The sequence below is a fragment of the Mus caroli genome, unplaced genomic scaffold, assembly GCF_978045245.1.
Source record: "Mus caroli unplaced genomic scaffold, Mus_caroli_1 scaffold_8, whole genome shotgun sequence".
In the NCBI taxonomy this organism is placed as follows: Eukaryota; Metazoa; Chordata; class Mammalia; order Rodentia; family Muridae; genus Mus; species Mus caroli.
In genome coordinates, this window is record NW_028227263.1 from 15,170,505 (window position 1) to 15,186,234 (window position 15,730).

The 15,730-nt window shown below is 40.1% G+C and overlaps 1 protein-coding gene across 6 annotated transcripts in view; it reads left to right on the plus strand.

Moving 5' to 3' along the window:
- Ate1 (arginyltransferase 1) overlaps positions 1-15,730 on the plus strand; it is a 124,916-nt gene that overhangs the window by 7,447 nt on the left and 101,739 nt on the right. For 2 of the 6 annotated variants that reach the window (XM_085841263.1, XM_085841262.1), the window contains exons 4-8: positions 439-542; positions 2,128-2,382; positions 3,671-3,888; positions 6,568-6,696; positions 7,540-7,668. In XM_085841263.1, the coding sequence (XP_085697389.1) occupies positions 439-542; positions 2,128-2,382; positions 3,671-3,888; positions 6,568-6,696; positions 7,540-7,668 (835 nt within the window). The remainder of the gene's footprint in view (positions 1-438; positions 543-2,127; positions 2,383-3,670; positions 3,889-6,567; positions 6,697-7,539; positions 7,669-15,730) is intronic. The other 4 variants (XM_021166981.3, XM_021166979.3, XM_021166982.3 and 1 more) reach the window with 2 other exon arrangements.

Genomic DNA, 15,730 nt, shown 5'->3' on the forward strand with positions numbered 1-15,730 from the left:
CAGTATATCTTACTGTTTTTTCCATTGTTGAGTTAGGATTGGATTTTGTTTACCTAAGTCAGCTACTCTGCTCGAGCGTGCACACACACACACACACACACACACACACACACACACACACACGTATATATATTGATACCTACCTACCTATCTACCTACCCACCTATGTTTTCCACCTTCCAGTATTTTTTGCCTTCTCTTTTTCCCTCTGGTTTATGTGTTTTCCCCTCCTTTTCCTTCTCTCTTTTCTTCTTACTCTTTAAGAAATCCTTTAACTGTAGTCACGGTGAGATCTGGAGTAGGATTAGAGGCTGCCTTATGTTTCTTCTTCACAAAAAACTCCAAGCATGAAACTTGCTGCACTCTCCAAAATGCTATCCTGAACTGATCTTAGTAAGAGCTTTAGTTCACTTTTAAAATATTGATTTGCTTTTCCAGGTGTCATCCTTTACAGTTTCAGCCATCAAAATCTCACAAGAAAGTTTTGAAAAAAATGCTGAAATTTCTGGCTAAAGGAGAGATCTCGAAAGGCAATTGTGAGGGTAAGATGAGATCTGGTCTGGAAATTGTTTGCTGTGAACATTAAAATGTATCTTTCCAAGGCTCCCCCTTTCACATGTCTAATTCAGGTCAGGCAGGGGAAGGAGGTTTTTATAAAATAATCCTATGCTAATATCATAAGGCCAGTGATGGAGCGATACCACCATCTGTCTCACTAGACCCTCCAGTAAGGATGTAGTGAGTCCGCACTAACAGAGCCTGTCTTGAAAAGAAAATTAAGGGTCATTGTAAAATGTTGTGAGGTTTTAAATTGAAGTGTTTTATTCCCGTCTGACTTGATTCTAATGATGTCTTTGTGAGCAGATGCCACATGAGGGAGAGATGACTCAGCAGGTAACTGCACTGCTGTGCAAGCCGGACTTCTTGGGTTGGCCCTGGAGTCCAGATGAAAAGCCGGAAATAGTGTTGTGTAGCCCTTGCGTTCCTAGTGAAGATGGGAGCTGGGATGAGAGAATTGCCCCAAGCTTACAGTTGAGGACATAGGCCTGGAGTGCTGAGACACTCATTTACAAACAAGGTAGAAGGCGATGGCTAACTCCTGAAAGTTGTCTTCTTTCTTCCACACAGCAGGCATGACAGACGCACGGTAGAAAAACAATGCTGTTTTCACTAAACAGTATTTTATGAAGTTGTCTTAGTTATCTGATCAATTTTAAATTATCAGTGCCTTCCCGATACCTAAAAGATTATTAGTATCATTTACTTTATTTTACTTTTTTTCACCTTTTCAGTGTTTTAACTTTGAAACCTTTTAAGTTCTCCTATAATTGATACCTAATTTGGGGAGTGTCATTCTCTGAACTCTTTCTCACTATTACCATAGGAAGCACCTAGTCCTGGGAGCTCCCTACCCTAGTTTAGCTTATTCACTCATTCCACAAGTAGATTTTCAATGCCTGTGGGTGTTGTGGTAACTGTGTTGACCACTGGAGAGACAATGGCTGCCCAAGCAGGTAAGTTCTTTGGGTTCCACGGATTGTCCTAGAGTAGGTGTGGCTTAGCTGGCATCAGCAGAGGCCAGAAGACTTGGTTTTAGAGATTATGTGCTAATTAGAACCTTGGAAATAGTTTTGGTGTACCTCTGATGGACTATTATGTATACATAATTGTAAGAATTAAATAAGTTTTGAATTTCTTTTTGTGTCTAGAAATCACAGTCCATAGGTAAATTGATGCCCTATGTTTTCATGTGACTTGTACATTTGGCTTTTTGTTTAACTTGTTATAGACTTCTCAACTGTGTCTAAAACTGATATTATAGGTGGCGATAGAGTCACTAGGCCAAGGGGGAAGGGTTGAAATCTTAGGTCACAGTTTTCTTTAAGTGAGACAAGATTTGTTATATCAGTTGGGTATATCCCATCCTTGGGAGCTTGAGCACAGCTGGTGCAGTGACTTTTATTCTCCTGTTAGAGTACTGTGTCTCAGGTGAAGTCGCGCTCTTGCTCTGGAAGACAGCCCATGGATTTGGCTGCTGTAGTAACAGGATTACTTACAGTTATATAATCCTAAACGTGTCAAATAATACAGCTGATGATGGGCTTTTCATTGTTTTCTCATTTTTAGATGAGCCCATGGATTCTACAATGGAGGATGCTGTTGATGGTGACTTTGCATTAATTAACAAGTTGGATATAAAGTGTGATCTTAAAACACTCAGTAGTGACCTCAAAGGAAGCATAGAGAGTGAAGAGAAGGAGAAAGAAAAGAGTATAAAGAAAGAAGGGTCTAAAGAATTAATTCATCCACAATCTATAGAGGAGAAGTTGGGCTCTGGTGAACCATCACATTCAATCAAAGTTCATATTGGTCCTAAGCCAGGTAGTGTAAATTTTGTATCACTTGATAGTTATACTAGAGACTTTGATTAGATTTTCTTGTGTTGTGATTTTTTTTTTTTTTTTTTTTTTTGCGGGGAGGGTGGTTACGTTTTTTCCTCTCTTCTTTTCTCCCCTTCCCTCCCCTCTTCTCTTCTCTTCTTTTCTTTAACCTGGTTCTTAAAGACAGGTTTCTCTGTATAGCCCTGGCTGTCCTGCAACTCACTCTGTAGACCAGGCTGGCCTTGAACTCAGAGATCAGCCTGTTTCTGCCTCCTGAGTGCTGGGATTAAAGGAATGCTACACTACACTTGGCTTGGGGAAAAATCTTAATCAGATTAGCTAATTATTTATTTGAGGACAGTTAAGGTTACTTTGGGGTGGATGCATGTTCTTTCAGGAAATATGTAATGTCTAGGTTACTCAGTTTGTTTTTTTTTAAAAGATCTATTTTATTTGTTAGTATATTGTAGCTGTCTTCAGACATACCAGAAGACGGAAGCAGATCTTATTACAGATGGTTGTGAGCCACCATGTGGTTGCTGGGAATTGAACTCAGGACCTCTGGAAGAGCAGCAGTCAGTGCTCTTAACCATGGAGCTATCTTTCCAACCCCAGGTTACTCAGTTTTTATTGGTTACAATGGGGTGCATTAATACATGGTTTTAAAAATTAGAACAGAATTCGTCAACCTGAACTCTGTGAACACAGAGTGTAATTGGAGGCACAATATGTTAAAATGAGCAAGGATTTTTTTTAAAGATTTGTTTATTTTTATATATGTGACTACACTCTAGCTGTCTTCAGTCACTCCAGAAAAGAGCATCAAATCCCATTATAGATGGTTGTGAGCCACCATGTGTGTTGGGAATTGAACTCAGCACTCCTGGAAGAGCAGCCAGTGCTCTTAACCACTGAGCCTTCTTTCTAGCCCCAAGGATTCTTCATAATTACAAGAAATACTACAACAATCACCCACCAAAGTTTGTTCTAGATTCAAAATGTCCCCAGAAATGTGGGCCACAGAGGTAGAAGATCCTTCAAGTGTTGATTTCTACTTACAGAAGCAGAAGAGTGGGCAGATGTTTAGGATGGATGAATGGATGGAAGAATGAATGAACAGATGAATTCATTAAGAGCACATTTGTGTGACCTTTTGCCTTTTTGACAGCTAACTTGGGTAGAATATTAATGATCCTGTAAAACTTCATTGTGAACTCTTTGGACTTAGTCTATGTATCACATTTCTAGAGGCAAATGCCATTGGTCTAATATTTTGTCATTCTTCTTAGGCAAAGGGGCTGACTTGAGTAAGCCTCCATGTCGGAAAGCAAGGGAAATGAGGAAAGAAAGGCAAAGGTTAAAACGGATGCAGCAGGCCTCAGCTGCAGCCTTGGAGGCTCAAGGTCAGCCAGTCTGTTTGTTACCAAAGGCTAAATCCAACCAGCCCAAGTCATTGGAAGATTTGATTTTTCAATCTTTACCAGAAAATGCATCGCACAAGTTAGAGGTACTTGGAGGGCTTTTGTGACTGGTTGCATTGTGTTTTGTGTTGGATACTTATTTTCTTTGCACTAATACTTACCAGTTAGTATTTTACTATTTAGCATTTCTGTTCTCATAAGTCAACTGCTATATGAGAAAGTTCTTGAGCTTTTGAAAATATTTTAGGCAGCTAGTTTAAAAAAAATTCATTTGTAGCATGTTTTTAAGCAGGGTACGCTGGCTTTTTGTGTTACTTGATTGCAAATAAGTAGTTTATAAAACCAGAAATATTATAAAATTAATTTTATCTTAGAAATTAAAATGGTGAAAGATAATTTAGATATTAAAAGACTAGGACACAATAAACAAATTGGTTTTATCATCTATGTTTTGATCAAGATAGCAGTGTTGCTATATATACAAACCTGTACTAAGTCATCCTACTGTCCTAGTCAGGGTTACTGTGCAACCTTTTTATATATGCTGTGATGACACCATGACCACAGAGCAAGTTGGAGATGAAAGAGTTTTTTTTAGCTATACTTCCCACATCACTGTTCATCACTGAAGGCAATCAGGATTCAACTCAATCAGGGCAGGAACCTGGAGGCAGGAGCTGATGAAGAGGCTGTGGAGGGGTGTTGCTCAGCCCCCTTTCTTATAGAACTCAGGACACCAGCCTAGGGATGGCACCACTTGCAATTGGGTGGGTCCTTTCTTATCAATCATTAATTTAAAAAATGCCCTACAACCAGATATTATAGGAACATTTTTTCAATTTCAATTCAGTTTCCTGTCAGATAACTCAAGCTTGTGTCAAGTTGACATAAAATTAGCCAGCACCTACCAAACTACCAAAATCCTTTCTCATTAAGAAATCCCAAAGCCGGGTGGGGTGGCGTACGCCTTTATTCCCAGCATTTGGGAGGCAGAGGCAGGTGGATTTCTGAGTTTGAGGCCAGCCTGGTCTATAGAGTGAGTTCCAGGACAGCCAGGGCTACACAGAGAAACCCTGTCTCGAAAAACCAAAAAAAAAAAAAAAAAAAAAAAAAAAAAAAAGAAAGAAAAAGAAATCCCAGCCAAGGGGACTGGAGAGATGGCTCAGTGGTTAAGAGCACCTACTGCTCTTCTGAAGGTCCTGAGTTCAAATCCCAGCAATCACATGGTGGCTTACAACCATCTGTAATGAGATCTCACACCCTCTTCTGGTGCATCTGAAGACAGCTACAGTGAACTTAGATATAATAATAAATAAATCTTAAAAAAAAAAGGAAATCCCAGCCAATTTAGCTAAAAGTTTTATGCCAAATTCTCATTTTTTCTCATATTAGAACAACAAATTAAAAATTTCAATATTATGTATTAAAATTATTTTAAAAACATTAGCCATAATGATGTAAAAATATTCTCCTGCTTGATTTGAATTTGTAGCTTAATATCCAAGGACATTAATGCTAATCTTAATGGGGCTGAAGTGATGGCTCAGTGAGAAAGAGTGAAACCTTTAGTTTGAATCTCTAGCTCCATATATTCATGAGTGTGTGTGTGTGTGCCTGTAACCCCGATTTCGGGGGGTTTAGGCAGTCAGATCTCCGAGCTTGTTGGGTAGCCAACTTACCTAGCCAAAATGGTGAGCTTCTGGTCCAGTGAGAGGCATCAGTCTGTAAAGCAGTGGGGCTGCATTCAGCTCGCTAAACATAGGCATGTGCACCCATGCACACTCAGTGCGTGCACCACACACACAGACACACAGACAAACTTTAACAACTTTGGCTGTTCCTTGATACTGTTACTAACTTTCTTCTTCCCAGCACTGTAGAGAATTGAATATACTACTTAAATTACAAAAGGGCCTTTATCCTTTGACCATAAGTAGGGTATTCAGGGAATCAGCCACATCTCTAATAACAGTTCTGTAGGTCTCAGCAGTTACATTTTTAATGTGGTAGTACCCAGGATTTGAAGAATTTGTTATTTGCTGGGTGTCACTCTTTTTCCTTTGCCAACATGAAATGCCCCATTATGTCCTCATTGTATTGTATTTAATTTCCTTTTGCTGCTATTTTACTAATGCATCCTAACTGTTAGTAATTAATGTTAAGATAAATGTCAGCTAGTCTTGTGCAGAGTTACCATTTCTAATTTATCCTTATTTAAGGCTTGTCCTGAAAGTTTTGATTATTTGTCCAAGATGTTGACATTGTAAGATAATCATAAAGGAAACATAATAGTGCATTTAACTCTAGAGTGACATGCACACTTTGTGAGAGTTTCCTCTCATAGTTACACGGTTGTAAGTTTACTTACTAGTGATGAATAAAGGTACCCAAAGTATATTTACAGTTTTTAGTGTTTCTGACTGACTGACTTTTGGTAAGTTGTGGACAGTTAAAATTCGAGAGTGTTTGTGTTATCATAACTAAGAGGAACCTGTCAGTTTACAGTAGAGCTAGGTGTTTTTAATCTGTCAGTGGTAAGGCTTAAGTTTAGAGGGAATCCTCTTTTGCTTTCCTTAAGTAGACTGTAGAGTGTAGCAATAACTTTTTCTTCATTTGCTAACTTTGCTGGTTTTTAATGTTAAAATACATGTTTATGCTTTAATATTATTTGAAACAAGTTGATTGAACGTCTCTGTTAGTGCATATACTGTAGAATTGAATGAGTGAATGAATTAATAAACACTGTTTTTTAACTCCTTCTGAAGGTGAGGGTGGTAAGATCTTCTCCACCAAGTCCTCAGTTCAAAGCCACATTTCAGGAGTCTTACCAGGTCTATAAACGTTACCAGATGGTTATTCACAAGGATCCGCCTGATAAGCCAACCGTGAGCCAGGTCAGCAGGCCACGCGTGAGATTCGCTGGCTGTAATTGTACTATATTTTTGTTTATAATTAATCTGTAGCATAACTGCACAAAGATAAGACTGAGTGAGTGGACATTCTGTAAATGTGAATTCACTACTGTCATGTGTTAAGTGCCAGTCACATAGAGTTTCAAAGTAGAAAGTCATATGCCACATTGCTTTTACTCAAAGCTGCTGTGTATTTATCTATATTTATCTACAAATCAGTCATGTAGCTTCAAGTTAAATACCCATGAGAAGAAGGTGCACTTGGCCTGGTGTGTTGCTATGCTTCATCCATGTTTGAAAGTCATCTAGAGAGTTCATAGCAGCTCAGTTATTTTTTATTAATGGAATACCCCTATATAAAAGAGATGGACTGGAAAAGGAAGAAGGTAGAGGTCTTTAATAGACTCCTTGTCCACTTACAATTTTATATAGAAGATGATTTCAAAAGAAAAACAACAACATCTGGGAATGAAAAAAGCCTAAAGCACTTCATTCAGTAGAGGTGGCAGAAGTGCTGGCTGAGACCAGTTCGCAGCAGTAGCTGTTAGTGTATGTGACAGTACTGCTGGTAAGTAGAGAAAAACCAAAGTACAAACAAATTGTCTGTCTGGCTCTTGTGAGTTCAGGTTGTCCTGAATGTTGGTAGAAAGTTGGCACTTAGGCCTGTGCCACTCCATTCCATTTCTGCTGCTTTATGGCAAACCCCAGGGCTGAACTTTGGAAGTGGTTTGCAGAGATCTTCCTCTAGCCTCACCTTCAGAAAGAAGTGTGTCAACAGGTAGAGTTGGTTCAATAGCATTGGCTTATATTTTCCTTGCTCTGAAGGTGAGGCTAGTACCTGCCTCCTTTGAGGACCCAGAGTTCAACTCATCCTTCAACCAGTCCTTTTCTTTATATACCAAGTATCAAGTGGCTATACACCAGGAAGCACCTGAAATATGTGAGAAGTCTGAGGTACTGTCTCTTAAACATTTTTTCCCTATATTGGCAAGGTTGTCAAGAAGCATGATCTATCTTAACTATTAAGAAGAGCTGATTGATTACTCTGAGTATCTCTAACTGAGCTTTGTGGAAAAGATTCAGACCTAGCATTTTGAATCCTTTAATAAAAAATGTAAATTCAAAAAGTTTTTCCAGCAGGAACGTGAGTACAGCACTATTAGGGTTTTGTCCTGCAGCCTAAGTTAGTAGAAGTGGAAGAAGCAGACCTGTTGAGATTGTTGTATAGAGCATCATCTAACAAGCACTTTTTGAGGGTCTCCACTTTCCATGTTGTAGATCTTAAATGAGTGAGAGATTCTACCATTGTAACAGGGATAGAGGTGTGTTGGGATAAAGGAACCGACAGGTGCAGAGGTGGCACTGAGTCAGGCATGGGCAGATGGGTAGGAGTATGTCTGGCCTGAAGGAGAGAAGAGAAGGGTGGTGTTGGCAGCAGTTCAGCCTTGCTCAACAGCATGATGGCTGAAGTACACAGTATGCTTGAGGAACCACTCCTTAGCTGTGTGTAAGGCAGTAGAGAAAATGAATAAGCTGCGCAGTTTAAGTTAGGAGCAAGACTTCTTTTTAAAGTTATTTTGCAAGCACGAAACACTTCAACACTGTTAATCACTCAGCAGTTCTCAACATGCTGTCATCTTTGTTTTGTCTCCCTCTTCATGTTCTTTGTTATTATGTTGGATTATTTTGTTCCAAATCTTGGCCACTCTACCATTTTGTCTGTAAGTACTTTAGTATATATCTTAGTAAAAATGTTTGATAATGAGCTAAGACAATTTAGGAAGACTTAAAAACATGTATAGGATACTTTAGTACTTAAGAAAAATCAACTTAGGGTAGCTGGGCATGGTGGCGCACGCCTTTAATCCCAGCATTTGGGAGGCAGAGGCAGGTAGATTTCTGAGTTCGAGGCCAGCCTGGTCTACAAAGTGAGTTCCAGGACAGCCAGGGCTATACAGAGAGACCCTGTCTCGAAAAACAACAACAACAACAAACCCCAAAAAACCAAAACCAAAACAAAAAAAAGTAAATATTATCGGGGCTGGAGAAGTGGCTCAGCAATTAAAAGCACTGGCTTCTTTTCCAGAGGACCTAGGTTTGACTCCCAGCACCCACAGGTTGTTTCACAGACAGCTTTAACTCTGGTCTTAGGGGGATTTGGCCTCCACAGGCTCAACATGAGTGTGGTAGACAGAAATACAATCAGGCAAAATATAAAATACCCATTTCTCTCTCTCTCTCTCTCTCTGTCTCTCTCTCTCTCCCTCTCTCTCTCTCTCTTTTTGTTTGTTTGAGACAGGGTTTCTCTGTGTAGCCCTGGCTGTCCTGGAACTCACTCTGTAGACCAGGCTGGCATCGAACTCAGAAATCCACCTGCCTCTGCCTCCTAAATGCTGGGATTAAAGCTGCGCAGCAGCACTGCCCAGCCAATAAATCCATTTTTAAAATGTAGCTATTTATACTTCATTTTATTAACCTTATTTGCTTCTTCTGGGTTTTATTGTTCCTGTGGATTTAATACAGTAGTTGTTAACCTTCCAAATCATGTGGCCCATTAATACAGTTCCTCATGTTGTGGTGACTTCCAAGCATAAATTTTTTTTGTTCCTACTTCATAACTGTAATTTTGCTACTGTTATATGTTGTAATGAAAATACCTGTTTTTTTTTTTTTTTTTTCTTCAATGGTCTTAGGTGACTCCTGTGAAAAGGTTGTTTGTGTCCTAAGGGGGTTGTGACCCACAGTTGAGAATCACTGATTTAAGACATCTTAAGACTAGTGTCAGCCGGGTGTGGTGGTGCACGCCTTTAATCCCAGCACTCAGGAGGCAGGGGCAGGCGGATTTCTGAGTTCGAGGCCAGCCTGGTCTTCAAAGTGAGTTCCAGGACAGCCAGGGCTACACAGAGAAACCCTGTCTCGAAAAAAAAAAAACAAAAACAAAAAACAAAACAAAAGATTAGTGTCACTTCTCTACTATAGTTTTACCCCTGTCCAGTTTTATTACAGCCTTATTGTCACTGCATTCATTCCTCTTGTATATGTTACTGCCCCAACCAAACAAGTGTGCACATGCTATTTTCATAGTTGCTTGTCCTAGTGTTGGAGAGCCTCTGTTAGAGGCTCAGCCTTAGGCATGTGTATAGTCCCTCAGTGACAGTGCTTCTGTAGTGTTTGTCTCTTCCCTTGGTCTTTCTAAATGTTTGCTTCTGTTGGTTTCATAAGCAGCTTCTCTACTCTACTGGTTGATTTGTTTCCAGCAGTACCTTGGGGAGAATGTTGCTCTGCAGTCAGAAGTAATTAAATGTGGGTTTCTTGGCTGGGGAAGTTTTGAGGGCAGTCACTGAGGTTGCTGTGATCTGAGAAGGTTCCTTTAGTTGTCTCCTTTTCTGCTTCTCTGTGGTAAGCCACTGGCCTACACGTTAGCTGTTGCTCAGAAGGAACCTCTGGCTTCCTAATTGCTTACCACCATAACCTCTGCTCTGGTCAAGACTTTGTTTTTTTTTTTTTTTTTTTTTTTTAAAGATTTATTTATTTATTATATGTAAGTACACTGTAGCTGTCTTCAGACACTCCAGAAGAGGGCGCCAGATCTCATTACGGATGGTTGTTAGCCACCATGTGGTTGCTGGGATTTGAACTCTGGACCTTTGGAAGAGCAGTCGGGTGCTCTTACCCACTGAGCCATCTCACCAGCCCCCTGGTCAAGACTTTGAATGCTTGAACACCCTTAGACTCCACCCCACATACAGCTGGTTCCTTAGACTCCACCCCACATACAGCTGGTTCCTTAGACTCCACCCCACATACAGCTGGTTCCTTAGACTCCACCCCACATACAGCTGGTTCCTTAGACTCCACCCCACATACAGCTGCACCCCACATACAGCTGGTTCCTTTGGGCAGAGAGAGGCATCTCCCTTCCTTCCTCTCTTGCTCAGCACTCATTTGACCTCTGCAGAATTGTTCTGGGTGTTTTTGTGTGTTTGTTTTTTTGACATTCCTGAATAAGTGATTTTGAAAGCACTGTACACAGTTCCAAGCTTTGGTCTTCTAAGATAAATAAATTGGAATGCTGGCTCCCAGGACGCTCCCCCTGACTTCATGATAGTTGTGTGTAAGGTGGTGGTTTCTGCTTCACGTGGGTTCCTTTTCTTGCTGCATCCTCATCCTGGGACTTAATTGTTACTGTACATGCCACGTTGCTGTTCTCTCTGTGGGGCTGGCTGCTGAAAGGGATTTGGGCATGTTGCTTTGTTCTTCCTAGTTGTCAGGTATGTTTTATATGGGGAAAAAAGCTAATTTTTACATGGACTTCAAGAGACATTGTATATACAGTTTCAGTTTTCTTTAGGGGCAAATAACTAGCGTTCCTGTTTTCAGTGAAATAAAAAGAAAAGCCAAAAGTGTTAAATTTTTTTTTTCTTTAAAACAAATTCTTTTCCATGGGAGAACTACTTGCCTTTTTTGCTTTTCTGTTTATGAAATTTAAACTAACAGTCTGTCATGAGTATACAAACTCCATTTTGGCTGTGTTGTCAATCATATAATAACTCCTTAAAATCCAAAAGTTTGTTTTCTTGTTGAGAAATTTGATAAAAGGATAAATATAGCTTTAGATATTCCTGGTAACAGTTCAGTTTTTTTCCTTCAATAGCATCCTTAGGAAAGTATCACGTAGCTGCTCATAGAAAGTCACATAGGGTTCATAGCTCACTCACTCCAGTACATATTTCCAGGATGATTTTCATTCAGGAAGATGTCAGATTTTCAGAAAATAATATTTATAAATAAAATAGGTGATTTGTGACCTACCTTGTGTATAATACAGTATGGAGACAACATTTAAGAATTTTGCTTTCGGGGCTGGAGAGATGGCTCAGTGGTTAAAAGCACTGAGTGCTCTTCCAGAGGTCCTGAGTTCAATTCCCAGCAAACACATGGTGACTCACAACCATCTGTAATGAGATCCGATGCCCTCTTCTGGTGTGTCTGAAGACAGCTGCAGTGTACTCATATACATAAAAACAAATAAATCTTAAAGAAAAAGAGAATACTGGCTTTCTAAAAACCAATAGTTTTATATAGATAAGAGGGTTTTTTTTTTGCTAGAAATTTAATGTTGATTTCTAGAAAAATGCTATTATTTAATAAAAATTACAGTTTTTCTTAAAGTAAATACAGTGACTCTTCTTAATTATCTAAAAGATCTCATACTCACTGATTGCTTTCCCCATTCTCTTAGGAGCGTTATCCAACCCAGAAACGCTGAAGGAGTGGTGTCCTCATGCCTGGGCATCCACCCTCTAAGTGGAACCGTGCTCATTTTTCCTTCGCTTTATCTTTCTGTGTGAAGCATTTTAACTTACACATTTGACATGTCACTCCTAAATTCTTTAGCATGCATTTTCTAAAAGGGAAACATTTTTCTGTATAACACAACATGACTATAATCCTTAGAAAATTTACTTTCATTATTAAGCGTGATGGTGTATAGCTATAGTTCCAGTACTTGGAAGGCAGAGGCAGGAGGATTGCCTTGAGTTTGAGGCTACTCTGGTCTACAATGCTCTTAACTGCTGAGCCTCTTCACCAGCCTCCAACATGTTACTTTTTAAAAATTATGATTTGATGACTATAAAGAGAAGAAAAGGAAAAGTCTGACCATTGGCTGCTCTTGCAAATGACCTATGTTCGATTCCCAGCACCCACATAGCAGCTCACAACTGTCTGTAACTCCAGCTCGGGGACCCAGTGCCCTCTTCTGGCCTCCATGCGCACCAGGCACCCACATAATGCATGGACATACATGGAGGCAAAAACACTCAAGCACATAGAAAAATAAAACTTAAGAAAGTCTCTAAGCTAGTTGGTCTTTTAAGAATCCTGTATTTAGGGTTTATTTACTAGTAATTATAGTTTTCACATTAAATGTTTTTACCTGTGAAAGAATTAAACTGTCCTTAGGTAAATTTATTTATTTCATTGAAAGAAGATCTTACTTATCCCAGGCTGGCCTTAGCTTGCAGTATAGCTAAGGCTAACCTTTAACTTCTCACTATCCTGCTGCTGTCTCCTGATTATGAGATTATAGGTGTCCTAGGCAAGTACTCTATCAATTAAGCTGCAACTCCAGTGCCTGTAGGTGAGTTAAAGAATATTGAGGCATGGGCTGGTGAGATGGCTCAGTGGGTAAGAGCACCCGACTGCTCTTCCAAAGGTCCAGAGTTCAAATCCCAGCAACCACATGGTGGCTCACAACCATCCGCAACGAGATCTGGCGCCCTCTTCTGGAATGTCTGAAGACAGCTACAGTGTACTTACATATAATAAATAAATAAATCTTAAAAAAAAAAAAAAGAATATTGAGACATAATGTCTATACAGAAGAGTATGCATAAGTGCATTTGAATTCTTGAGAAATGGATTACTAGGGCTGGATGCGGTGATACACTACTTTAATCCCAGAGGCTGGTGGGTTTCTGTGTGTTCAAAGCCAGCCTGGGGAACATAATGAGTTCCAGGACAGCCAACTCTGTAGAGAGACCCTGTCTGAAAAACAACAAAACAAAATAAAAAACCAAAAATACCAACCAGCCAAAATGAAACTGATTACTCTGGCTTAGCAGTTCCTTCTTCATTCCTGTCATCACTAGTACTTTCTGGTTTGTTTTCAAAGATTTATTTTCTACATTAAATTGTGTGCATGTGAGGAGGAGTGTGTACGTGTCATTTCTGGTGCCTGCAGAGGACAGAGGAGTTGGGTCTCCCTGGAGCTGGTGTTACAGGCAGTTGTCAGCTGCATGATGTGGTTGCTGGGGACTGAATTTCATTCCTTTGCAAGAGCAGCAAGTATTCTTAACAACTGCCATCTTTCCAGCTCTGGGCCTATAATTAGCTTGTTTTAGTGTGAATGGGGGTATAAGGCTTTTTTTTTTTTTTTTTTTTTTTTTTTAAATATGTGAAGGTATTTTGCCTACACGCACCTACACAGATGTGTGCAGTGCCTACAGACGTTAAAGAGGTCATTGGATCCTCTGGAACTGGAGTTGACAGTATGATCCTCCATATGGGTACTGGGAGTCGAGCGAGGGCCCTCTGCAAGATCCAGCGCTCTTGACTGCCGAGTCATTTCTCCAGCCTCCAGGACAGTTTTCCTCATTCAGCTGTAAATGCACAACTATAATAACTCACCTTGTTCTTTTCTTTTCTTATTAAAAAAATTTGAGACAGAGCCTCATTATATAGCCGTGGCTAGAGCTGGATATGCCCTATAGACAACTAGACTGGCCTTGAACTCACTGTGATTTACCTCCCTGTGCCTCAGTGCTCCTGCTGTAGTTCAGTATCCCAGTGCTCCCACCATTTCTAACCCACAAAGTTACTGCTCTGTGTCACCTCTTCAGCTTTCTTGCTTTCAGTTCTTGTATTAGTTTGTCAAGTATTCAAATTTGTTTCTTTTTTAATTTTTTGATAATATTTGTTAAAACATGTGCTGTGTACCTCCTAGTAAGGCGCTGTTTCCAAGGCATTGGTGCAGTAGCAACTCAGTGAAAAGTCAGATGGAGATCCCTTGCTTCCGTGAAGCTTCCTTTGGTGTGGAGTAAGACTGGGAGTGGTCAGGGATAGTCATTAAACAAGCATAATGCAGTAGTAGTTTGCAGGTTAGCAGGGCTTATTTTAGAAAAGGTAGATAGAAACATGGTTTAGAAATAGTGGTCATTAGCTGGAAAACCAGGCCACCAAATTTGTTGTTAGTACTTTAGAAAGTGGAAAAAGATGCTTGAGAGATGTTTTGGCAAATAAAACAACTTAAAATATTTACTGTGTTTTAAATTATGTAGATGTGCCTTTGTGTGGGTATTCGAGCACAGTGTGGCTGAGGCCAGAGGTTTCAGACACCCTGGAGCTGGAGTTATTGGCAGCTGTGAGCCATCTAAAGTGGGTTTAGAGACAATGACCTCAGGTCTTGCAAGTGCAGTCCATGCTCCTAACCAAGGAACCATCTCTCTAGACCCCAGACACTTCTTTGTTTCTTCAAGTTCACTGTCACATTGTTTTCTTCAGGGGTTTGTTTGGTCTTTGGTTGAGTACCTGAAGTTTTGGAGCAGTGCTATGCCTGAATACTAGTTGGGTTTAACTTACTAAGTACAAGCATAGTAACTACTGCAAGCAAGCTGTGCACACTTCTATTATTTCTGAAAGTTAAGGAATGGAACGAAATGAAAGATGTGAAATGACTGTTTGGTATGAAAGGGATGGTAGCTCGTTTTGAAAATTTACTCCATTTATTCACTTAGGAGAGGGATTGATTGTAGAGCACGTGCTGTGATGCTTATGTGGAGTTCAGAGAACAGCTTTTAGCTTTGGGGAGTCAGCTCTGCTTGTTTAGATTTGCTTATTTTATTTTAGGTGTTTGCCAGCCTGCATGTATGCGTATACACCATTGGTGCTTATAGAGGTCAGAAGAGGGCATCAGATCTCCTGAAATTGCAATTATGCATGGTTGTGAACCACCATGTGGGTATTGGAAATTGAACCCGAGTCCTCTGCAAGAACAACCAGTGCTCTTAACCTTTCCAGCTCCTGATACTAATTCACGATAAACCATATTGTCTGAGATCAAATGTGTCCAGTAATAAATTTTTTGGGTTGGTGATATGAGGCGATAACAGTTTAATTCCATCTGTTAGGGTCAGCATATTGATGGGCTGAGGAGAACCAAGGGTGAGGTATAAACTGCTCACTTTTCTGCCTTAAACCATAGCCCTCCACTTGTTTCCTGTGTGGCTCTAAGAGAGTTCCCAATCCTTCCGTTGTTTTTGCTGTTAAGTTTTCTATTTGTGCAGAGTGGAGGAGGGAATCCAATACTGTCTATTATGTGAGGAGAAAAGCTAAGATCCTCCCTGTAAGGGCGTCTGACCCAGGTGTGGCTTGCTGATGGTGTGCATTGCTGTCAGGAGTCGGCAGGAGGGCGCACATATCCACACCTCTGATTTTTCCTGAGAGGTTTGCAATC